The 24,805-nt window shown below is 40.2% G+C and overlaps 1 protein-coding gene across 1 annotated transcript; it reads left to right on the top strand.

Annotated features, from left to right (window-relative positions):
- The first annotated feature begins 3,530 nt into the window (after window positions 1–3,530).
- On the top strand, window positions 3,531–24,522 carry LOC110162428 (neuronal pentraxin receptor-like). The gene is made up of 5 exons (XM_020927324.2): window positions 3,531–4,241; window positions 16,620–16,905; window positions 18,153–18,394; window positions 21,797–21,976; window positions 24,292–24,522. The coding sequence occupies exons 1-5, from the start codon at window positions 3,558–3,560 to the stop codon at window positions 24,520–24,522; spliced, it is 1,623 nt and encodes a 540-aa protein (XP_020782983.2). The 5' UTR covers window positions 3,531–3,557.
- The last annotated feature ends 283 nt before the right edge of the window (window positions 24,523–24,805 follow it).

The raw sequence follows: 24,805 nt of genomic DNA, 5'->3' as shown, positions 1-24,805 counted from the left end.
GACATTATTCGTAAATCACAAAATAAAGGTGAATTTGACCATTATTGAACATTATTGAGGATAGTTTTTTGTTGACTGAGTGATCGTGTCTCTCTGAACAATTAGTATTACTCAAGTTTTAAACAATGAAAAACAGCAATTGAACCAGCAATAAAATGTCTCCATAAGTCGCCTATTTGGACATTAAATTAAGCCCATTTCTTTTTCTTTTCAACATTCAATTGAACCAGCAATATTGGAACAAAATAGTCGGTAAAATAATTACAAAAAGAGTAGAAATTATACAAAACATGTCTTAACATTTCAATATTTCTAATGAGATAGGTGGCCTGTCTGCGTTTCTGTAACACGTTCCAGTCCGGGTGCAGGAGGAGAGCAAAACACATATCAGGCGCAGCATTCAGTCTGTTTCTGTGCTTTGTCTTTATTTTTGTGAGCACAGAAAACCCAAATTCACAAATATATGTAGCTGTAGTAGTGAAAGGAATAAGCATAGAAATAGTGGCCCTAGTGAGGACAGGATATTCTGACTAAATGCTTATCCTGAATGACAATAAGGTCACAGATCAGAACTGTATATCGCAGACCTACATGCAGATTGTGACAAGGCGACCCAAAAAAATCTCTGGCGACCCACCTGAGGGCCGCGACCCGGTCTTTAGGAAACAATGCCTTAAAACATTCAAAGGGCCCACATTACGCTATTTACTGATCTATGTTAAAATGTTATCTAAAACATACCCAGGATTGTATTTTGTTTCATTCACACATTTTAGAAGACAATGCATATTTAGTTCTTCTTAGTAAACACTTGTGATGTCATGTGGTAATACAGGAAGTGCTCCACTATGTTTTTAAATTGCATTTGGATCATTTCAGCCCAGGAACAGCCAATCTCTACATGAAAACTATTGCTTCATGACATCACAAGGTGAGACAGAGCATTTTGAGGTTTGGTGATGTAGACAGACTAACGGAAACATTACTCAAACATGTGTGAATGAAACAAAACATAACTAAAGGTATGTTTTGATGATAACAACAATATAACACGGCTTAAAGTTCACCAGACTCACTTTGGCATAATATGGGCCCTTTAACACACCGATGCTTCTCATAGGCTTAGAGTCAAACTAAAAGTAGCCTAAACTTTTTACCATTAGTTCTCTCCCCGTCAGAGTCTCTGTTGTGTTTTGGACCGTGCTGATGTCTCCTAGTGCTTCCTCATTTGGCGGGTGCAGATTTATCACCAACTCATGGCGCCTACAAGACATGCCCAGAATTACAATCATCTTCAACTTTTTACCTTAGACGACTTAAATAGCTACTGCTACTTGTTTACAGCTTTTAGAATACAATTATGTAACTTTTATAGATTAGGCAGTTGCCAGTATTTCTGTAATGTGTAAGACAATTATTTAAAATGAAAATTCTGAAATTGTAATCTTTGTTAGTGACAAATAAATCCAACTGTGCCACAAAATCTGCATACTAGTAATATTCCCTGTCCCCATCTCAGCTAAACACTACACCTACTAAAGGTTCTATATTACAGAAAATCAGTCTTGGGAAGGTCACTTTTAAAATGTATTTCCCTACAGATCACAGATTACAGATTACATACCCCAAAATGTAGTTTGTAACAGAATCCATTAAATTACTTTAGGTGAGTAACATAATCTGAATACTTTGGATTCTAGTAAAGGTGTGTGGGGTTTAAAAACACAGTGCAGCACTTCTTGTATTCCCACATGACATCACAAGGTGGAACAGTGTGTTCTGTTCGAAAAAAAAGAACTAAATGTGTGACTGAAACAAAACTCAACTCTATATGTTTTCTGATGAGGAAAATGAAAATGATGTAATACGGGCCCTTTGAACTGCACGCGTGGTCTTGATGCTTTGATCCAAGCTCAGTATTATTAATTAATGGATGGAACAGTAGAAGTATAAATACACTTTAATGGAGTATATGTATTACGTAGTATTCACTTTTTAGAAAGTCGATATATTGTATTGAATGACGCTGAGAAAATTTAGAGGCCACTGTAACAACGATCTCTGGATTTCCCTGGGGCCAGATAAAGTATCTGTTTAATGTGATTTAGTGACACGTGAGGACTGTATTTTACATTCCTACGAGAGAATTCCCTTTGTCTACTTCAGTCCACATATGGAGACAGGATTTATGATGTGAAACCTATTCATAATACTTACCTTTTAATTACACGCTGTTACAAAATGCAGATGGCTCTAACAGCAGTATCAGCAACAAGAGCAGTAGTAGCAGAAGTAGCATTAGTAGTAGTAGTAGCAGTAGTAGGAGCAGTATAGTAGTAGCAGTAGTAGTAGTAGTAGTAGTAGCAGTAGTAGGAGCAGTATAGTAGTAGTAGCAGTAGTAGTAGCAGTAGTAGGAGCAGTATAGTAGTAGTAGCAGTAGTAGTAGCAGTAGTAGTAGCAGTAGTAGTAGTATAGTAGTAGTAGCAGTAGTAGTAGCAGTATAGTAGTAGTAGCAGTAGTAGTAGCAGTATAGTAGTAGTAGCAGTAGTAGTAGCAGTATAGTAGTAGTAGCAGTAGTAGTAGCAGTAGTAGGAGCAGTATAGTAGTAGTAGCAGTAGTAGTAGCAGTTAGTAGTAGTAGCAGTAGTAGTAGCAGTATAGTAGTAGTAGCAGTAGTAGTAGTAGTAGTAGCAGTAGTAGTAGCAGTAGTAGTAGTAGTAGTAGTAGTAGCAGTATAGTAGTAGTAGCAGTAGTAGTAGCAGTATAGTAGTAGTAGCAGTAGTAGTAGCAGTATAGTAGTAGCAGTAGTAGCAGTAGTAGTAGCAGTAGTAGTAGCAGTATAGTAGTAGTCTAATCACAGGAGCAGGAGCTGCGTGTGCACAGCGCGGTGATCAGTGTGCCGTGGCTGTAGCTGCTCCTCTGGGAGCCCGCAGGTTGACTTACAGCCACACAAACATCCCATTCACACAGCACATTACTGCTGCGGAGCGGAGCTGGAGATATTAAGCCAGAGGGAAAGGGGAAACACATTTTCAGCATTGATGCATATTAATGAAGACGAAAAATCAATGTGTAAGCGCGCAGTGCAGTGACAGAGCGCAGACTGCCGCCTCAGCACCACAGGTCTGCTCTAAACTCGTTTGGGGAAAGTTACGAGGCGGTCAGCAGGAGGATGAGCAGTGAGAGGTGATTTCCACGCAGCGTGGAGAGTGTCATAACTCACTCCCACTCTGTCTCGTGCCTCTCCGTGTACAAGCACAGGCTGGAGTGTGAGGACATGCGCGCTGCACGCAGGAGGAGGAGAGAAGCTCCTCACGGCTCCTTCTCATGTTTTCTCCATCAGCTCTTGGCTTTGCTGAGGGACTGTTTCAGAGGACTGTTGTAGCGGGACTGGTCACATGAGGACAGCTAGTTGATGATTGGGGCTTTTTTGCGCCTGTTTTGGACCTTTCACTTCCCCCCGTTAGACCGCCTGCAGTGAGTTTTTGCGTCTTTTCCAAATTGGAGCCGTAGCCCGCCGCAACCCTGAAGTTCATTGTGGTGATCCTCGCCGCCGGGATGGTGGCGTTTATCGGAGCGGTCATCTGCATCATCGCCGCGGTGCACACTGGCTCCTCCAGAGCGGCCGCGGCGCAGCAGCAGCCCGTCTCTGAGAACCAGTCCGTGTACCCGGACTCTGCGGTGAACACTCCGGCCGCGGGAGGCTCTGCGGCTCGGGCCAGCTCTCTGGGAGCTCTCCATGGTTCTGAAACACCCGGCCCCGAAGCGCCCACTTTTAACATCGGCCTGAGCGGAGTGACCGGACTCACCGGGCACGACCCCGCCGTGAGCCGCCTCATCTGCACGCCCATACCCGCCGGAGAGTGCAACGAGGGAAAGTTTGAGCAACAAGCCGACGACCCTTCGCTCTACGCGGGAGAAGACTGGGGCTACCTCCGCACCACGGCAGACGACCTCCGGCAGACCGTGCTCCAGCAGAAGGACCAGATACTGAACGACCAGCGCACTATCCAGGAACTCACGGGCAAACTGTCCGAGTGTGAGAAGGGACTCCACGGCCGCACCAGGCGCGGAGGTCCCGCGGGGCTGTGGGGAGGCACTACCGAGGACCTCCACCTGGAGCACATGGTCCGGGACAGTCCGGACTCTGGGCCGGACAGCGCACACATACTCACCGTGAGAGCCGTGGATGAGCTGGAGCAGGCCATCGCTCAGCTCAAAGACCGCATCGAAAAACTGGAGGTAAAACTAAACCGTGTGTGTCTATTTGAGCACGTTTACATGAGTGTAGCCTACCTACATAAGAGGGTCATTCATCACCTTCCGCGCCAGTAATTAGTCCCACGGAGGGCGCACATGCAGGTCCCACAGGGAAAACATAGGGCAAAGGAAGACCCCCGTGTCACTGCACGAACTGTTTAACTAGAACAATAAGACCCTATATCAAGTCACCCACCACCAGAGTTTAAACTATTAGACTTCATAGTTTTGTTTCATACTAATACATTATGATAAAGTTTAAATCTGATCTAGCATAATAATAATTTAGAAAAAAATAAATCCCTGGCAGCACTAAAACAGTTATAGTACTGTGATGCACATTCCATAATGGTACATTCTTATCACAGCAGAATTGTGTCATGTACTACATAAGTTCATTTTGGCAAAAGAAACATCATGCATAATGTATGGAGCTCCTATATTTGTTGAAAGATGGATTGGTTCTGCTGGATACAGGACTTGAATTATGTAGGACATGCTCGCACTGGCCATGTCTATACATATATGTCTATGCACTGATGTCTACACTCAGATGTCCGCGGAAACATGAAATAGTCATGAGAGATTGGACTAGGAACACTTTGATGTCTTTCTTAGTGTATTTTTTGGTCTGTGTTTGTTCTTTGTGTTCAGTAGCAGGAGGCACTTGGCCTATCTCACATTCACAGCAAGGACAATTTACCTCATGCAGTGAACAGGTGAAGGTGGAAATAAATAGACAGAATAGGAGATAATATTTTAGTATCCACTTTATGAGCTATATGGCAAAAAATATATATATATTTTTGCCTCATATTGATCAATCACAATTTTATTTAGATTTTATAAACGAAACAGACATTTAAGGGTGCAATTGGATTTCTTACACCATTCTTACACATTCACCACATTACTAAAACTAAACCAGGACTAGATCAAGACTAAACCAAGACCAGAACAGAACTAAACCCAGTGTACATCAGAACCAAACTGGGCTCAAACTAGGACCAAATCAGTCGAGCATGAGCACACCATCAGTGTCATTAAACATTAAACAGTCAAATTTTTTCCTCAAAAGTCTAAACTGAGCTTCAGACCACACAATTTTTCTAACAGACTGACTGTGTACCAAGCCAGTCACTGAACATTTGATCTTAGGGATGTAACAGTAACCAAAATATTGTGATATCATATCATCAAAGTTCTCACAGTAATATCATGGACCATCAAAATATATCGAATTACAATTCTCTTTGCTTAAATTAAGAGTTACGGTTGCAGCAATAGCTAAAAAAAGACAGAGGGGACTACATAGACCATGATCCTTTGCTTTGCTTTTAGTGCAGACTACAAGAAGAAATAACAGGTTTAAGCACTTTTAAGTCTTAGTTCTTTGGATTAAGTCTTGTCAAGGCGAGGAAAAAGTAGCATATTAACAGTTTTGTTTGCCTCCACAAAATGTCACAATAAATATCGTACAGAGAGATTTGGATATTGTTACATCCCTAATCGTGAGCCTCCCCACCATATCGTGAGCTTACCTATGATATCGCAATATATATCGTACCGTGAGGTTCATACCGTGATGATATCGCAACGTGAGACCTGGATATTATTACACCTCTATTTGATCTCGATTTGATTAAAATACTATTCAAGTAAGAGCTCAGCGTAATACTCATAGATACTATACGTTATACAGTATACAGTATACTTTCTACCCTAATATTTTACCTACAAGCTGAATAACATGTAACCATAGCCCTGTGGAAGAACACGGAGAAATGTGGTGTACAAGGGAGAAAAATGTATCTGCTCTAGTGCTTCTACATTCTGTTAGAATCCAGAAGGCAGAGAGCATCTTTTGCCATTGGACCCTGCTTAACATTGATCTCCAGCTGTTCCATTGTCGTCCCCCAGGCCTGTGCACCCGTCTTAGTGTTCTTTTTAGACTTTCTTTGGGCCTTCTTTGCCGCTTTTATTCGCTGGTGATCATTTTCAGGACTCCAGGGGGCTCCTGTGGTTCTGCATCCTCATTACATATCTCCAGTACGACCATTTTCTCTCGTTCACCATTTCTAGGATGCTTTTCATTTTGGCCCTTTTTAAGCACTTCTTTCGTTGCTGATGAAAGATTGTTCTCAAACATTCACTCAGGCATTTTTCAATTTATTTTGTCATCTTTTAAAAGTGCGGACATGACGTTTGTCTTGAAGAATCTGAGTTCGATTGTGTCACTGGAGTTATGAGATTTCTAGACGTTATTTGTAAATTTGCCATGAGCGGTCCATCTAATCCTCTCTTTCTTTCCAAAACACAACACTGATGCTCTCACTGTGGCAGTACACCAGGTTTTACTGAAAGTTGCAGTGAGAAGGTGCTACCAAACAGGAGTCTTTCTCTATGTTTATGGCCTCCTCACATGTTAAATACTGCCTCGGAGCGAACCCCGGGCTCAGCAAAGCAGCTGTCAAATGTGCAATCAAAACAACATCCAGAAATATTTACACCCAAGCATTTTATATACAGCAGTACTTACTATCAATGTGTGCATACAGGGCTGGAAATTACCAGGTACCTCATGATTAGGTATGATTATAAATGATTATATGACAGGTTTTCATGTTTTTATGATTACTACTTAGTTTGGTGCGGTACTTCCTGTGGTGAATACATAGACTGTATATAAATGGACATAGGGCATTCCAAACAGGAAGTGTGCATGGGCAAGCTACAAGCTCCATCTACTCCAATTCACTTTGTATTGAAAAAATAAATAAATAAAAAAATTGCCCCTTTTCTCCTCATTTGGTCGTAACACTCTATATGATCCTGATTTATTTCTTGTTAGTAATATGAAACTCGGCTCCAAATTTGCCTCTGTAACTGTGAACCTCGGTGAGCTTCATTTGACTGGAGTCGGAGGCTATGCGTAATGTCACACTCCCTTAGTCCACTTTACAGTATATGGGTGAATATTCATCATAATTTTATTCCAATTAAGTAGGCAGTTTTTGGGAAAAAAGTAGAGAAGAAAAGTACAAAACTACAGGAAGTCAAAAATCTAAACCAAATCAGAATCAACACTGATTCCTGCCAAAATGGAGGCACAATTTACACACAAGGAACACATTTTTGTGACAGTTTAAACATTCAATCTACAAAAAAGGTGCTGTCAATTATTTTTATTAGTCAAATAATAACTATTGTGTAAATTTGATTAGTTTTGGTCCTTGTTTGCAGTATGCTTGCTGGGTGACAACCAACGTGTCATATGAGCCACAAAGTAAAATTTTGCCTGATTCATCAGCCGGTTTCACTTCATGGAAACTGTCTGACCTCGCAGTATTAGAATTCATTCACTTGACAGTAGGCAGGTACTTTTTTAAATTTAACCAATCACTGCTATTTGGTCATGATGTATGTAATGCGCCGCTAACGGGGCTAACTGGTATATTAAGCTTTTCCCAAGTCCTGTAAGGAAGAAGGGCAATAATGTCTTTCCCCTTGATAAAATTCACCAAACATTCTCTTTGTTCCGGTTTTAAATCCTCGATCTTGGGAATCGTTGTCAACACAGAATGTATGGCTCTTCTCTGATTGGCCGGTGCCCGTGTATTCCCATTCCTGACCTAGTAGGAGAGAAGAGGGCCGCCCGGACATAGAGGATGCGCCCGTGTCATTACTTCACAAAACCATGCCCTTAGGGCCTGGCTCCACTGCATGCATATTTCGCCCTACGCGAGCGTAAAAACTGCAACTTTCGGAAGCGTAACTTTTAGAATGCATGGGAAGTGACTGAGGGCGGCTCCACTGCTAGGCAAGGCAAGGCAAGGCAAGTTTATTTGTATAGCACAATTCGTACATAAAGTAATTCAAAGTGCTTTACAGAATAAGAAATACGTGCTAGATGCACGTATGGAGCAGCACGTTCTGTCCACGTAGATTTCAGAAAATAGTATCCATCTTATTTTTTGACACTCTACGCGAGTGTAGACGCATATCCCCATCAAAATACACAGAGAGAATGGATCTTTGGTTGTATTTGTGCATTTACCACCAGCACAACATGCTCCTGGGGCAGTTCTGTGTCAGGTGAAAGAGCCCAGGTCCAGAAATACTGTTAATTAGTGCTTTAAAATTTACTTTTGAAATCCTGGCATTTGCCATGGTCAGCCTGTACAGAAGGTAAATACAAGTGTGTTCAGCTGTTAGTTTTACTGTAGACCTGATACAAGCGGCTAAACGCGCCCAGTCGAGTCTGATCGGCTTTCCCATTGACAAACACAGAGACAGTGCTGCACGTGTTCGTCCTGCTACAGCTCTCGGTGGAGTCGCCTTTGCGGTGATACGCGGCTATGGTTTCGTGAGGTAGTAAATTTAAATTTGAAAATTTGAGGGAAAATTATAAAAAAGTGTCCTATAAATATCGGCAGAGCTTATTTGCCATCTGTTGCTCTGGATTCTATACAATCTGTATTGAAAAGAAAAAAACATTCAGAGTCATTTGAAATTTCTAATTTGCTTCTTTAATTATAATTCAGGACCTTTGTGTCGTGCCTTAACTCATTTATGCCACTTACAGTATCTGCAGTGGAAAGGTAAGATACACAGACACAGGTTATGATGAGGTTTGGTTCAGACTGGAGGGTGACTTACTGCCACCACTTAAACCACCTCCTCCTTTTCTTATTCATGTTTTTCTGGTCCACTTTGACTTGGAGCTCCTCCGCTATGGCTTTAATCTGAGAGAGCAGCGAGAGCAGATTCTAGAGTGAGGACCTGTTTGTTCCAGGTCTCCTCAGCTGCCCGCATCTCTGCTACAAACGCAGACTCCAGGGCAAGATGCTGGTTGTTGAGGGCCTCTTTAGCAGAATGTCTCTCTGCTGCAAGGGTAGACTCAAGATGGAAAACTTGTGCATTCAGTGCCTCTTCAACTGATTGTGTCTGCTCAAGGAGGGCAGACTCCAAGGCAGTGACCTTCCTCTGCAGAGCCTGCTTCTCCTTGTGTGCCTTCTGGAGCTCCTGTTTGGTGCTGACCGGAAGCTTCTCTTTGGTCTCCCTCTTCTCAATGGCCTCTTGCAGAGTAATCTTCAGCACCCTATTCTCTTGTTTACACTGTTTTAGTTTCTCCATCATTGTTTCCTTTCCCTTTCTAACTTCACTCAGATGTTTCTGGAGCTCCTCAAAATTCTTCTCGAGGGCTTCATTCTGCTGGACCACCTGCTGTAACTCCCTCAGTCTCCATATCTGTTTACGGCTGATGTGGAGTTGTTCTTGGTGGGCTCTTTGGACCTCCTGAAGAGTAGTCTTCAGCTCCCTGTTCTCTTGGATACACTCTTGTAGTTTCTGCGTACTCTCTTTACTGGTCACTTTCAAGTTCTTTATGGTGTTGCGGGCATACTTTAGCTCCTCAAAGACACCAGAGCTGTAGTAGTGGCTGTTTGCCTTCTGCATTGTCAGTTGTTTTTGGAGCTGCTTCATCTTCTCTTGGTTTCTGAGCATGAGACTCTGCTGCTCTTGGGAGAACCTCTTAAGATTCTCGTTCTCCTGGTAGACGCTCTGCACATACTCATTTACCATCTGTCTACCCTGCTTTAACATTTGCTCTCTCTCTTTGTCTTTCTGTTTGAGGAGATTTTTTCCCAAACTCAAAATTGTTTCCTTTTCCTCTCAAGCTTCACTCAGCTGTGTCTGGAGCTCCTCAAGATTCTTCTGAGGGCTTCTTTCTGCTGGACTTCCTGCTCTAACTCCCTCAGTCTCCATGTCTGTTTGATCTTGACGTGGAGTTGTTTTTGGTGGGCCCTTTGGACCTCCTGTTTTCAGTTAGCTTCACCCCACCACGACATGTTAACGACATCTGCTACAAATTCATTTAATTTCATTTATTTATTTGATTGAGCCAGGTACAACAAAAATTCAAAAACAAAAACAGGGATATGTACATGAACATATTTGGGACCTGGTGCTCAAAAGGAGTAGGATGAAGTTTAAAAATGTATAGAGTTCTACCCCAATTGTTTTACATAATCACGTGACATGGTTCACACTTTTTTTTAACACCTTTAACACCTTTGGAGTGCTTACCTGTCATTATACACTGTATAAATATACACACATATATACATATATACAAAAACATATCCACACATACATACATACATACATACATACATACATACATACATATGTACACACACATGTACACACATACATACTAGGGGTGGCACAGTTCATGAAAAAAAAAAAAACAACGTTCGGTTCGCTTGTCATGGTTCGGGACGTGTCTGTGAATTTTGTGATCCGTGCCACAACTATCAAATAAGAACTATTTATCTATGTGAATTAGATAGTTTTGGCCCTTGTTTGCAGTATGGTTTCTGGTTGACAACTAACGTATGAGATACCAGCTGCCCATTTCCAACCAGGACATAAAATTATAAACTCAAACAAACAAACAAAAAAAGGGCCAAACTAGGAGAAAATCTTGTTTTAAGTGTTAGTCTTGTTAATATGCACTTTAAGTAGCCAACTCTATTCATAAATGTCAGCTGTTATATGTGACATTTTTAGAGCTTTTCCCCATACAAAAGACATAATATCTTGTTTTAAATGGTTAATCACTATGGCGACAGTCCTTACTTTTCATCATTGTGAAACCCATGGATAGACAATCAGGCAACAGCATCTATAAGAGAGAAAAACTCAAACTTTTGGTAATCTAACATTATCAACATAGTCACAACAACTCCCAATTATGACCAGTGCATTCTGCCATTGTGTCCTTGGACAAAGCACTTCACCCACCTTGCTTAATATGAATGCAGTGCGTGAGTTAGTGAACAATCGGAGAGAAAAATAGCACAGACTGTCAGCCTCACTTCCATCAGTCAAAAACAAAAGCATCTTACCAGAACTAAAAAAGGGTAAAAGTGGAAAAAGTGACTGACTAATGCATTATGTAAGACTGACATGTTTTCTATTTGAAGTTAAACTATAGGTCAAGGTTGTACAGAGTGTCGCACAAGACTACAATACAGCTACCTTTACGCATTGAACACTGCATATTGAAGTAAGATTGGATACTGTAGTGATTACTGAGCATTTCACAGGCTTCTTCAGTTTCTTAGACTTTCTTGACGAAGTTTAAAGACTCCTGCCAAGCCTGTTTCCCGTGTGCGCCAGGGGACCCAGAATCTTGTAATCTATTATGCAGTAGTAGCAGGCAATTTGTTTGGACTTAAATATTGTGTTCTCCAAGCAGTCGGAACATTTCGTTATAATTTCTGTGTGTGGTATACATAATTGAGAAGAGTCCCCTCAGACGTGTGAAGGAAAATGAAGTTTATATTTAGATTCAAGGCGCAAACTCAATGTAATTAAGGGAACTCTTTGCAAATCCTGCCTGAGTTAAGGTTAATTAATGGGGGATTATACTGTACACTGTGGCATTTTGGCACTTTAGCTGTTGAATTTTAAAAGGAAGAAAACTTATAGGCCATTTTATCAGGTATATGAGTTTGCAGTTCTGTTGTTGGGTAAAGTAGTAGCAGGGTTTTTTCATGATTGCTAGAAAGGCCACTGCGGAACCCGTCATTGGTCCATTCCTCTTGTTACTTCATGAAGTCTGCATGGAAGGGTTGACAAAAGTATTGAAAATCAGATACTAAACGATATTACTAACTAATATCGAAACTATATACTAAAAAAGTCATTCACAGGACAGAAATGAATCTTTCCTGAAAAGCTTTAGAATGATCTTGAGCTGTATCAGAACATGTATAAGACTAGATGATAATAAAAATGAAAATACTATTATTTAATGTTGAAAATCAGGTTGTTTTGTATAAATAAAGAATAAAGAAAGACATTAACAGTGTCACAACATCAAACATACAAGAAATTAATGAAAAGGAGCAGAAAGAAGAGCAATCTTACATTATCTGCCCCTTTTTCTCTTTTCCAGACAATACATCTAGCCAGGCTGGCACCACCTAGTGTCTCCGCTCAATTTTATTTCTCTCCAGCGACTAGATCAGGAATCAGAATACACTAGACAGCATGCAAAAATTCTGGAAGTGCGAGTTCGGGCACCAGCCAGTCAGCGAAGAGCTATATATTCTGTGTTGGCAACGATTCCCGAGATCGAGGATTTAAAGCCGGAACAAAGAGAATGTTTGGTGAGATTTATCAAGGGGAAAGACATTTTTGCCCTTCTTCCAACAGGATTTGGGAGCTTAATATACCAGTTAGCCCCGTTAGCGGCGCATTACATATGTCACGACCAAATAGCAGCGATTGGTTAAATAAAAGAAGTACCTGCCTCCCGTCGAGTGAACAAATCCTGGCACTGTGAGGTCAGGCGGTTTCCACGAAGTGAAACTGGCTGATGAATCAGGCTACAACACATCAACACCGATAGTTACTTTAAAACATTTCAAATCATTTACAGTACATTTCAGTTCACAATTATTAAACAATTTCAAACTGAAATCTTCACTATTATTATTACAACAACTTAATTTCCTTTTTCATACAAACAAATTGCACTGGATTTTATGTGTTTTTTAAATGCCATCATTGGACTTGATACTTTTATATCTTTTTCAAGACTATTCCGTAAATTAACTCCTTTCATAGCGATGCTTCGCTCCATAACCTTGGTTCTGAATCTGGGTTTTTTAAACATGTAGGTTCCCTTTAAACTGCAAAAGCTTGTTCTCATCTCAAACAGTCTTTGAATATTTACAGGTAATACATTACACTTTGTTTTATACATTACTCTGAAGATACTGTTAGAATAAATAACTAGGCTTAGCTATTTCGTATAATCACTTCTATAGTTCATTCTTGTACTGAGGTCATTTGAAGATAAGAGCTCTCATCACAGCTCTGAGACTCATAGATATAGTATATGTCAAGAGAAATGCATGATATTCCAATTTATCTACATAATAGCAAACTAACTAAATAGGACAAGAACTACTGATAAGGATAATGTCATCACTTGTCATAGTTTGCATATAAAAGTCATTGTAAAGTCGTAAAACTTTGAGTTTCTGCATGTGAATGTCAGCACAGACTTCTTGTACGAGTATGACTTTCTAATATTGGAATAGTAAATTACCTGGACTTTATTTCTGTTTCAAGTGTATTTTTTTTTTTTTTATCTAAGCAGAAACTAATGAACATGAGAGGAAAAGGTTGTTTTCCTCAACAATACTTAATGAGTTGGATGGGTCTCTGTAATGACTGTTGGTGATGTTGTGGTGATGGTTCCTTTACTCTTTTAATCTGTATCTCATCTATTTCTAATATTATCATTGTTCTTAAGTGTTGAAATCAAGTTTGAAATTTTAGTACTATGACAATACTACTCCACGGAGATTTTTTTTCCTCAGAGTGTTCCACAGCATGGAATTAAACCCATTGTTCATTCATTTAATTACATTTGTCTTTGTAATAACTTGAAAAACATTCTGATCTGACCTATAACTGGGCTCTGTGGTTTTCCCTGCTGGTCTTCTTGGAGAAAGAAAAAGTTTAAAGATCCTATAATACACAGAATTCATTCTTGTTGTTGAGTTGTGTTTCATTCACACATGTTTGAGTAATCCTCTATTATTACTCTATCTATATTTCCAGCGCTCAAAATGCTCCACCTTGTGATGTCATGGAGTGGTAGGTTTCATGTTAACAGCTCCTTTTGTAATAGAGAATGGCAAGTCCAGGGCTGAAATTATCCAAATGATCCAAGTGAAATTGTATGGTGTTTAAAGGGACAGTTCAGAATTTTGGACATAGGACCTCATTTCCTAGTGAGCCAGAGTGTTGGAGACGTGTGGAGACACTTTTTAAATATTCCATCCAGTTCTTGTATTTGCAGAGTTCGCTGGTGCTAGGCTAGTGCATGTCAATGGCCATATTTATCCTGCCACTAAAAACAGTCTTACCCACTCCACAAAACACCCAAAGCAAATCTATTATTACACCAGACTGTTGATATAAATGTCTGTGTTGATAGAATAATGTTTGAAATAAAACTAGCCTTGCATCGCATAAATTGTCGCATGCTGAGGGACTATTTTCTCATATATCAGTGCACCACTGCCAAGCTTTCTATCAGGAAGTACAACTCGCTGCTGTTGCTCAGACATAAATCCTTCAAATGCAAGGTTGGTTTCACTTCTAACATTATTCTATCAACACAGGCATTCACATCGACAGTCTGGCGTTATTACTGTTTTACTTCGGGTGTTTAGAGGAATGGGTAAGACTGTTTTTAGTGGCAGGATAACTATGGCCATTGACGTGCACTAGCCTAGCACCAGTGACCTCTGCAAATACAAGGACTGGATGGAATATTTTAAAAAGTGTCTCCACACGTCTCCAACACTCTGGCTCACTAGGAAATAAGGTCCTATGTCCAAAATTCCGAAATGTCCCTTTAAAAACAGAAAACAGTGGAGCACTTCCTGTCTTACTACATGACATCACAAGGTGGAACAGTGTTTTCTGTTTGAGAGAAGAACTCAGCCTGAATGCAGGGTTTTTGTGTTAAACGTGAGAATGAAACAAAACACAACTCCAGGTCTGTTTGTGATGAGGAAACAACATTATAACAGATCAGAAAATTGTGTAATATGGGTTCTTTAATACCATACTGTGGAACATTAAAGACAAAGCAGCTTCATGGAGATAAGCAAATGTCAGACCCTATCAGAATATGACACAGAGCACCTTTAAAACATTTTAGATTGTTTTGGAACCATTTACAACACGTCAAAACTGAATAGTCCCAGCTTACGCACAGAGAAACAGAGTAGTGCATGATTTTAATGAAAAGATTGTAGCTGCTTGTGAGCAAAACACATAAAAAACTCTTAAATTATGCACTTTGCCTAGTGGCCATTAGAGATATTATTGATGAGAAAGAAACCTCTACTAATAAGGCTGCTCTAATCTTTTTCCATTAAAATGATGCATGGAGATTAGAATCACCAGGGGCGAGGTAATGTTGTTTATAAACTTTAAATGTCAATGTCGTTTTTCTGCACAGGCCTTTGCTCAGATCTTTATAAAAATATTCCACTACTAAATGTATCCATTTCCAAATAAACAAGAAAGTGACACTACAAAACCAAAGTCACAGGTCAGATCTGTGAATAGGCGACTATACTGACAATGAGAATGCATGTTTTAAAGCTATTTTTAGCAATAAAAATACCTGTATGTAATACCTTAATGTCAGGCAGATATGTTTTCTGGCACACTGCGGAACATTCCAGGCAAAGCAGTAACAGCTCCACAGGACACAGAACAGAAACGTACCCACAGGACTATAAACTGAGACGAGGGGCCCTTTTCACTCTTACACACCAGGGATACTGTTCTGAAGAAGTTGGCCTGCAGATGGCGCTGTCGTCCTGCCAAAAGATAGTGCCAAAATCTATTTAAATCACCTGATCAAACATGTCTCAGAGTCATGTAATCACTCTGAAGAAGACCCCTAGTGCATTGAAACTGCCAGGTATGAAAAAAACTTTATTAGCAGGGCTAAAAGTTCAAACATGCTCCTCGCTCATGGTTCAAACCACGTGCAGGTCTTTTAAGGCACTACTTGTTTACTAAACCTGATAGTCTGTGTTTCAGCCTGCCATGGCCTGGGGTGCAAAGTTCTTGTTTTTTATTTTCTGGGATGACAAATTTACATATTTTAAAAATTTTATTGAACTTTTCAAGGGTTTGGTTATGTGTTTTATGTATCGGGGTAAAGTAACTGTACTTCAGTAGATTTTTAAACCTGTATTTGTAGTTGTAACTGGGGGAAATTCTAGCCAAGTAACTGCAATCTAAAATGCTGCTAAAATCTGTTCAAAAGTAGTTACTAGTACTAGTAGGCTAGTATTAGTAGTAGTATTTTTAGTACTTTTTAATTAAAGGACTATTTTCTGATCTATGTTATAATGTTGTCTCATCAAAACTCGGAATTGTGTTTCATTCACACATGTTTAATGCACAAATTTACATAGGCCTATTTCGGTTGAGTTTTTCTCTCAAAAAGAAAACACTCTGTTCCACCTTGTGATGTCACGTGGTAATACAGTGCTCCACTGTGTTTTTAAACTCCATACAGCATCACTTGAATCATGTGGATCATTTCAGCCCTGGAATCTCAAATCAACGAAAGGTAAAGAGAAGCTGCTAACTTGAAAACCACTGCTTCATGACATCACAAGGTGGAAAAGAACATTTTGAGTCAATTTCTCAGAATATGACCTTCAAGTACAATTTGGGCAGTAGTCCACTTGTACTTGTAATTGAGTACACATATTTACCTCCACTATCTTGTCTCCACAGTCCGACATCGGCCCGTTTCCTCACAACCTGACGGACGTGGTGACAAGTGCGGGCCAGCCAGAGGAACCGAGGAGCGCTGTCCCAGAGCCCGCGCCCCCTGTCCCCCCTCACACTGCCGGGGGGGACGTGTCCAGGGGGACGGAGGACCTGGAGGGCGAGCTGCAGAAGAAATTGGACCTGTTGGACAAAGAGAGAAAGGCCCTCAGGCTAGAAACGCACAAGCAGAGGCAGGCGATCGACCAGAGCATCGCTAAACTCCACCACCGCATCTCAGGCCTGGAGGAAGGTACGTGCACACGCACAGAACCAAATGTACCCTGGGTATTTATAGTCGAGGAGAAGCTAAAATGGAAGTGTGTGCTTGGCACAAGTGGAGGATACGGCTAAACTTGCTACCATTGAGTTCAAAATAAATAACAGATTGAAAAGAACTTGGAAATCTGCACTGCCCAAAATAGGCTGAGTCAGCGGGAGTGATGAGTAAGTAAGCAAGGTAGGAGTAGTTGTGTTATATTTGTGTTTGTACAGAGGCGGTTGGCTGTTTATTGGCCATTATTTAAGTTAGCATAGTGACAAACATCCCATAATAGTAGCTGGAAGTAAGGGTATTTCTGGAAATAGCAATCTCTACAACACGCTCACAATAGGTTACTGCTCCAGCTACAGGTTATTTCTTCATATTAGAGGGTCCATGTTATTCTATTTCCTGATCTATATAATAATGTTTCTTAATCAAAAACTTACTCAGAGTTTTGTTTAGTTTCATCCACATGTTTAACACACAAATCCTGCAGATTTAAGCTATTAATACATGAAGTTCTCCACTGTGTTTTTAAACTCCATACACCTTCACTAGAACGTAGAATGGAGCATGTTGAGACTAATGTCCACATTAGTCTGTCCACAAAAAAACTACTTATGTTACCTTAAAATGATGATCAATAAAGTCATCTGCTTCTTCTGAAAGTACATACTTCTATGTGATTAGTTGAATCCAGCTGTCACTCACTCAGAGCTGTCATGATTCAGTTTTTATCACTATATCACTAAGTCCTAGACAAAAAAACATATAAATATAAAATAATTTATATTTTTATCTACCAAATTTTTGAAAATATATAAATGTAACTGAGTCATGAAAGGTTTTAAAGGTCATTATTGTCTTGTAATTGAATAAGATCAGTTAAAAAGTTATATTGTGATTTGCTAGACTGTTTTGAAATGCAGCTGTTCACTTATGTCTATACTTGAGTAAAAAAAGATTCACAAAATGTCTGCTTTTCTGACAGATGATACGACATAACTGGCGCAGTGTTTCATTTAGTATTTTCCTTAATGAAACCAAGTGGCAGGTCTGTGATGAATAAGTGATCTTTGACTTGTGTGATTTGAAGAGGAGAGATCAAAACGTTCGGATCTGCGTCTCTCTGAAGCTGCACATGTGATGGTTAAAGTGTGGAGCATAAATCAGTTTGAAGCATTATCTGATACAGTTTTCTTTGCTCTCGGTTTTCCCCTTTCTCTTACACTCAGGTATCCCAGGCCGGGCGTTCCCAGAGGGTTTCAGGCTGTCCTTCCCCACCAGGACAAACTACATGTACGCAGTAGTGAACCAGCACATCCCAAAGCTCCACGCCTTCACCGTGTGCATGTGGCTCCGGCCCGCAGACAAGGGCATCGGAACTCCCCTGTCCTACGCCGTCCCCGAGCAGCCCAACGAAGTGGTGCTACTGCAAGGCCTGCGTACTCCCGTAGAGCTGCTCATCAATGACAAGGTACTGTGCTCGTGCTAGTAGTAGTAGTAGGAGTAGGAGGAGCAGTAACAGTAGTAGGAGTAGTAGTAGTAGTAGTAGTAGTAGTCTGAGTAGTAGTAGTAGTAGTAGTAGTAGTTATTGTAGATGTAGTAGGAGGTATTGTTGTTGTAGGAGCAGTGAGTAATAGTAGTAGTAGTAGTAGTAGTAGTAGGAATAGTAGGAGCAGTAACAATAGTAGTAGTAGTAATAGTAGTAGGAGTAGCAGTAGTAGTGGCGGCAGCAAGAATAGTAGTAGTAGTTGAAGTAGAAGTAGTAGTAGGAGTAGGAGCAGTAACAGTAGTAGGAGAGTAGTAGTAGTAGGAGTAGTAGTGGCAGTAGTAGGAGTAGTAATAGTAGTGGAAGTAGTAAGAAGCAGTAGCAATAGTGGGAGTAGTAGTAGTAGTCGTAGGAGTAGCAGGAGCAGTAACAGTAGTAGGAGTAGTAATAGTTGTAGTAGCAGGAGTAGTAGTAGTAGTAGTAGTGGGACTAGTAGTAGGAGCAGTAGCAGTAGTGGGATTAGTAGTAGTAAAAGGAGAAGGAGTAGTAGAAGTAGTAGTAGTAAGAGTCACAGTAGTAGTAACAGGGTAGTAGTAGTAGTAGGTAGTAAGTAGTAGTAGTAGTAGTATTGTAGACAGTAGTAGTAGTAGTAGTAGTAAGTAGTAGTAGTAGTAGTAGTAATAGTAGTAGTAGTAGTAGTTATTGTAGTAGAAGTAGTAGTAGAAGTAGTAGTAGTAGTAGTAGTAGTAGTAGTAGTAGTAGTAGTAGTAGTAGTAATGGTACTAGTAGTTACTGTTGATCTGAAGAGAAGGTAAAAATGAGTACAATTCTGCAAATAGAAGTAGAAGTAAAGATTCTACTTGCTACTGACTGTGTAACTGTTTGGCCGGGACTTTGTTTGCACGGTAAACCCTCTCCACATGTCTGTTTAAAATGACATCTGAAGAGCCTTCTTCAATAAAACAAACAAACAAAAAAAATACAAAATGTTTTATTGATGTAAGAGTAATGTTTCTTCAGAATAAGTACCATGAACCATTTCTTTTCCAAAAACTACTCCAAAAAAAGAACAATATCTCCAAAAAGGCACTCCAGCAAATGTAAGTGAGTACTAGCAGCAGCCCCTCTGCATTCTGCCTGTTTCATGTATTGAATTGAGATAATGTTTTATTAATAGTGGGGATAGAACATGTGAGAGGGTCCCTGCGAGGCTTTACACTTCTAATGTGATATAGATCCTGGATAAAACAACACGCACATATTCCCCGTGGATTCGGAGCAATAATCCAAGCAGATTGTTGCTGATGCTCGTGGAATTTGCACAGACTTTTAATCAGCTCTCCTCTGTGTCCAAGAATTTGTGCTCTTGATTGGTCTGTTACTGTGGGATGTTGAATTAGCATACCAAGAAGTAGAACACATCAGGTGGAATAGTCAGTTTAGTGGACAGGCTAAATGGGCCCTGGCATCTGCACTGCAGTGGTGGATGGTATCATTCAAGTAAGACATTATGATAATAGATTCCACCGAGGAAAGTGGTGTCCTTGGTGAAAAAGATTGGATATGAGATAGAGCTGCAAGATTCATCACAATCACATGGAAATGAACGGTCACAAATCACAAAGGCTGCAAGTGGCATCAGGTCCTTAACATTCAACATCATCGCCACTTTATTATGAATGATAAAACCTGCTCACCCTGGAGTATGGACCATTACAAACATCTTTTTAATCTTGTTCAGTTCAGGTTTCTTTCCCAGATGTTAACTACACCTGCATCCTGAACTGAATCCACATTTTAAACCTTACCACAAATCACATCACAATCTCTATGCTCACTGCAATCAGATATTTTTGTTGTTACTTTTCCATTTGGAAGCATGTCAATTAGTGCAGTTAATAAATGTATTATTTTTTTTAACTTCTAAGTAGTCTAAGTAGTAGGAGTAGTAGTAGGTGTATGAGTATGAATAGTAGTAGGAGTAGTAGTGGGAGTAGTAGGAGCAGTAGTGGGAGTAAAAGTAGTAGTAGGAGTAGTAGTGGTAGTAGAAGTAGTATGAGTAGTAGTAGGACTATGGGTAGTAGTAGTAGTAGTAGTAGCAGTAGTAGTAGTAGGAGTAGTAGGAGTAGGAGTAGTAGTAGGAGTAGTAGTAGTAGTAGCAGTAGTAGTAGTAGTAGTAGTAGTAGTAGTCAGAGTAAGAGTAGTAGGAGTAATAGTAGTAATCAGAGCAGGAGTATTAGGAGTAGTAAGAGTTGCAGTAATGGGAGGAGTAGCTACTGTAGAAGTAGTAGTAGTAGTAGTAGTAGTAGTAGTAGTAGTCACAATCCACATTTTAAACTTTACCACAAATCACACTGCAATCTCTATGTTCATTGCAATCAGATATTTTTGTTGTTACTTTTCTATTTTGAAGCATGTGATTTAGTGCAGTTAATAAATGTATTTTTTATTATTTTTTAAATTTGTTTTTAAGTTTAAGATACCCCAGCTTGTACATCAAGAGTACATTTAGAGACCAAACAGTATAGATGAAAACAATATTAATAACAGAAACAATTATGCATATACAATTAAAATACTAGATACAAAACAAAATAATTAAATAAATAATAAAAAATAAAAATGCTAAGCTTGCTGGAATAATAGACCAAACATGGGACTCCATTTCATAATGAAGAGCTCTCTGTGAAGTCTCAAAGAATAAGTGATCTGCTCCATCTCACAAATCTTTCTCACCTTTTCAATCCAAATATAATAAGTGGGTGGATCAGAGTTCAACCATTTAACAGTAATACAATCAAGTGCAGCAGTCAGTAAAATTCTTAAGAGGTTTTTTTTTTTTTATCATTTCCTCCAAAACCATCTGGAATTAACCCTAAAATTGCCAGCTGTGGTTCTTTAACAAATGATCACTGAAATAGTGTATTGAGAGCTGTAAAAACATCACTCCAGAATAGACTTATCTTTGGACAAGTCCGGAATATGTGAGTATGAGTTCCTAGGTAAGGAGCACAGTTTCGCCAACATGTATCAGGATTTATAGGATTCATTTTTGCTGTTATCTCTGGTGTCCTGAAAAATCCTGTGATTACTCTCTAATAAATGTATTTTTAATGTCAGACTATGCAATTACAAAGATTACAAAATACAAAAACACTGTGTAATTGAAAAAAATAAATAAATAAAATCAGTTTGGACATGTCTATCTTAGGCTGTCCTTCTGTCCCACCATCTTCTCTAATTCCCAGTAATGTTTGAAAACGATTCACAAAACATTACAAATAGTTTCTGCTTTGAACAAATAATCATGATTTTCAGTTATGAGCCAAGTGAACTGTTTATTGTAATTGATGAATGTGATATTGAAGTGTCCTGTGTTGTGTCTAGGTGGTGCAGCTGCCCTTAAACATCACCAGGGGCAGTTGGCAGCACATCTGTGTGAGCTGGAGTCAGAGGGGGGGCACCTGGCAGGCCTACCAGGGGGGCAGGCTGAGAGGTGAGGGTCACTCTCTGGCCGCGGGACACCACATCCGCCCTGGAGGAGTGCTGGTCCTGGGACAAGAGCAGGTACGTACTGCCACTGACACACACACACACACACATCAGGGTCCTGCACGGGTTCATTTTTGGAGACCCACACCTGTCCGCACCCGCACAGTACAGCACCGCACCCGCCCGTGATTTTATCAAAGTTAAACCCGCACCCATTAACATTCCACCTATTACCTGCCCATGATAAATCACACACAAATTAAAAGCTTTGTAACTGAAGCATCCATCAGAATATGAATTGAAAAGTTATGACTTCAAGAATTACAATCACGAAATGAAATGAAACAGTTTTGCTTTCTTCAGTACGAATATGAATTCACGTCTCATTCAAGACTCGACTGTCATCACTTCACAGGCTTTATTTACTGAGCAGACAAACACTGATTGAGTTCTTTTGCGCTGCACACGCCACGGACTGAACCAGGACTAAACCAGGACTAACCCAGGACTGAAACAGGAGGACTAAACCAGGACTAAACCAGGACTAAGCCAGGTCTGATTCCAGGACTGAACCAGGAGGACTAAAAGAGGACTAAACCAGGACTAAACAAAAACTAAACAAGAACTAACTCAGGACTGATTCCAGGAGTGAACCAGGAGGACTAAAACAGGACTAAAACTGGACTAAACTACAACTGAACCAGGACTTGCTGTCGGGATTGGCTCGGAGGTGTGCCTGTGTAGACCATTAGCTGACCGTGGGCAAAAGGACTGGCACCGCGCCCCATGGAGGTAACCACATCTGTCGCCCGATTGCGCTTTGTGGACACCCTGTTCCACGGACTCAGGGTTCTCCCTCTTTCTTAAGTCCAAGTTTAGTCCTGGTGTAGTCCTGGTTTAGTCCTGATTAATCCTGACCCACCCGTGTGTAATCCCTACCCGCCCGCATACCTGTCCGTAAAATCCCAGCACGTTAAAACCCGCCCCTTTCAGCAACTATTTGCCTGTGGGTACCAGACCAGGTGCAGGACTCTGACACACATACATAAAACAAAAGGACAAAAGAACTCAGGCCTCATACTATGTGCCCTTCACACTGAGCACTATTGGATTTTTGTTAGATTTGATTTTGAGAAGGGAATGAAAAAGCTACAGGACCTTGGCAGATGTTCAGTGTTCACTTTAAACTTTTGTGTCAGAGTTTTGATGACTAAAGTTTTGATTATACAAGAAGAATACATCTGTGAAAAACATACACATATTACATTTACCTTGAGAAGAGCTCAAAGAGAGAATGGAGTGTATAGGCCAGTATCGTATTGACTGAACCACAAACTCTCCAGACGTACCTCAGTGAGACAGGGCCACACACATCCACCAGTGTCACAGACTCAACTCACAACTGTATTGAGTTCAGCTTTGCACACTGAACTATGAACTGTGATGTGAAGTGTGTGTAGAATATAATGAGACGCTTTCTTTTCTAAATAAACTGTAGTATAGACGAAAGAGCTCAGCCTTAAAAACGAAGGCCACGCTTTCATTCAACAGCAGTTAATGTCTAATCTTATCTAATCCTGTGCTTAAAGATAAAAGCAGGCATTTTGTTATGTGGTTATGACACCTGAATAGCCAGTTAGTAATCAGGTGCTTTAACCATTTCAGTCAATTTTTTTCATATATTTGAGCAAAGTTTGTCTCACCCCATTACAGATATATTACATAAGCAGCTCTTGAGGTCAAAATAAGTCTGCTGTGTCCTGTTTGCATTCAATTACAAACTAGTTTATTGTCCGATAATCAGGATGTGAGTGTTAGCATGCTAGTTGTTGTCAGCTTTACCTCTTATAAACTCATCACCGTGAATAATTAGGATGCTTGGAATCAGAGGTGGGACCAAGTCTTTGTTTTGCAAGTCTCAAGTCTTTGACCTCAAGTATGAATCAAATCCCAAATCAAATACAGTCAAGTTCAAGTCGAGTCTCAAGTCACTAGCCCAGAAGTCCAAGTCAAGTCCAAGTCAAGTCCAAGTCATCTGCTTTGAGCTTCAAGTCATTTCAAGTCTTTAAACCAAAGTACCAAATATAGCTTAGATTTTTGCAATTTATGACTTTTAAGATAAATTGCACTTTCAAAATCATACTATATTTATATATAAGTTTTTATAGAGTATATAAGAGTTGTAGAATTGTACATTTTTCCTTTTTAAATGCCTTGCACCTCTTAATTTAAGCAAAGAAACTTGTAATTTGATATATTTTGATGGTCCACGATATTATTGTGTGAACTTTGACAATATCATGATATTTTGGTTATTGTTACATCTCTACATACATCATAAAATAGCGTGATATGTGCCCTTTAAAAACATTTTCTTACTTCTCCTTCAGGACACCGTTGGAGGGGGCTTCGACTCCACCCAGGCGCTGGTCGGAGAGATGTCCCAGGTGGGCATGTGGGACCGGGTCTTGTCCGCTAACCAAGTGGCGAGCCTGTCACGGTGCAGCAAGATAACCCAGGGCGGGGTGGCCGTGTGGACTGAGAGCCAAATACAAGTGCACGGAGGGGCCACCAAGGACCCGGGTGAGCCTTGTAGTAAACATAGCAGCAGCTCCCAGTGATGGACAGATCCTGTACAGACAGAGAGAGACAGCAGCGGGAGGGCAAGCTGTCAAGAGCTGTGACTCATGGAGGACTGGACTGACACATGCATATGAATAACTTATGAGTATATTTATAAACTAAAGAAAGATTTCAAAAGATTTTCAGATGGCCCACTATAGATAAGACACAATCATGTATTTTGATTACACTAAAAATGTGACGACAGAATGGTTTATGTGGAGGTTGCTTTCATGTCTAAGTTGTCTGTAGTTTAAAACAGATGGACAAAGTTGTGGTAAT

The sequence above is a fragment of the Boleophthalmus pectinirostris genome, unplaced genomic scaffold (assembly GCF_026225935.1).
Source record: "Boleophthalmus pectinirostris isolate CB_2022bp ecotype Guang Dong unplaced genomic scaffold, ASM2622593v1 HiC_scaffold_17, whole genome shotgun sequence".
Lineage (NCBI taxonomy): Eukaryota > Metazoa > Chordata > Actinopteri > Gobiiformes > Gobiidae > Boleophthalmus > Boleophthalmus pectinirostris.
This window is presented reverse-complemented; position numbering and strand designations above follow the sequence as displayed.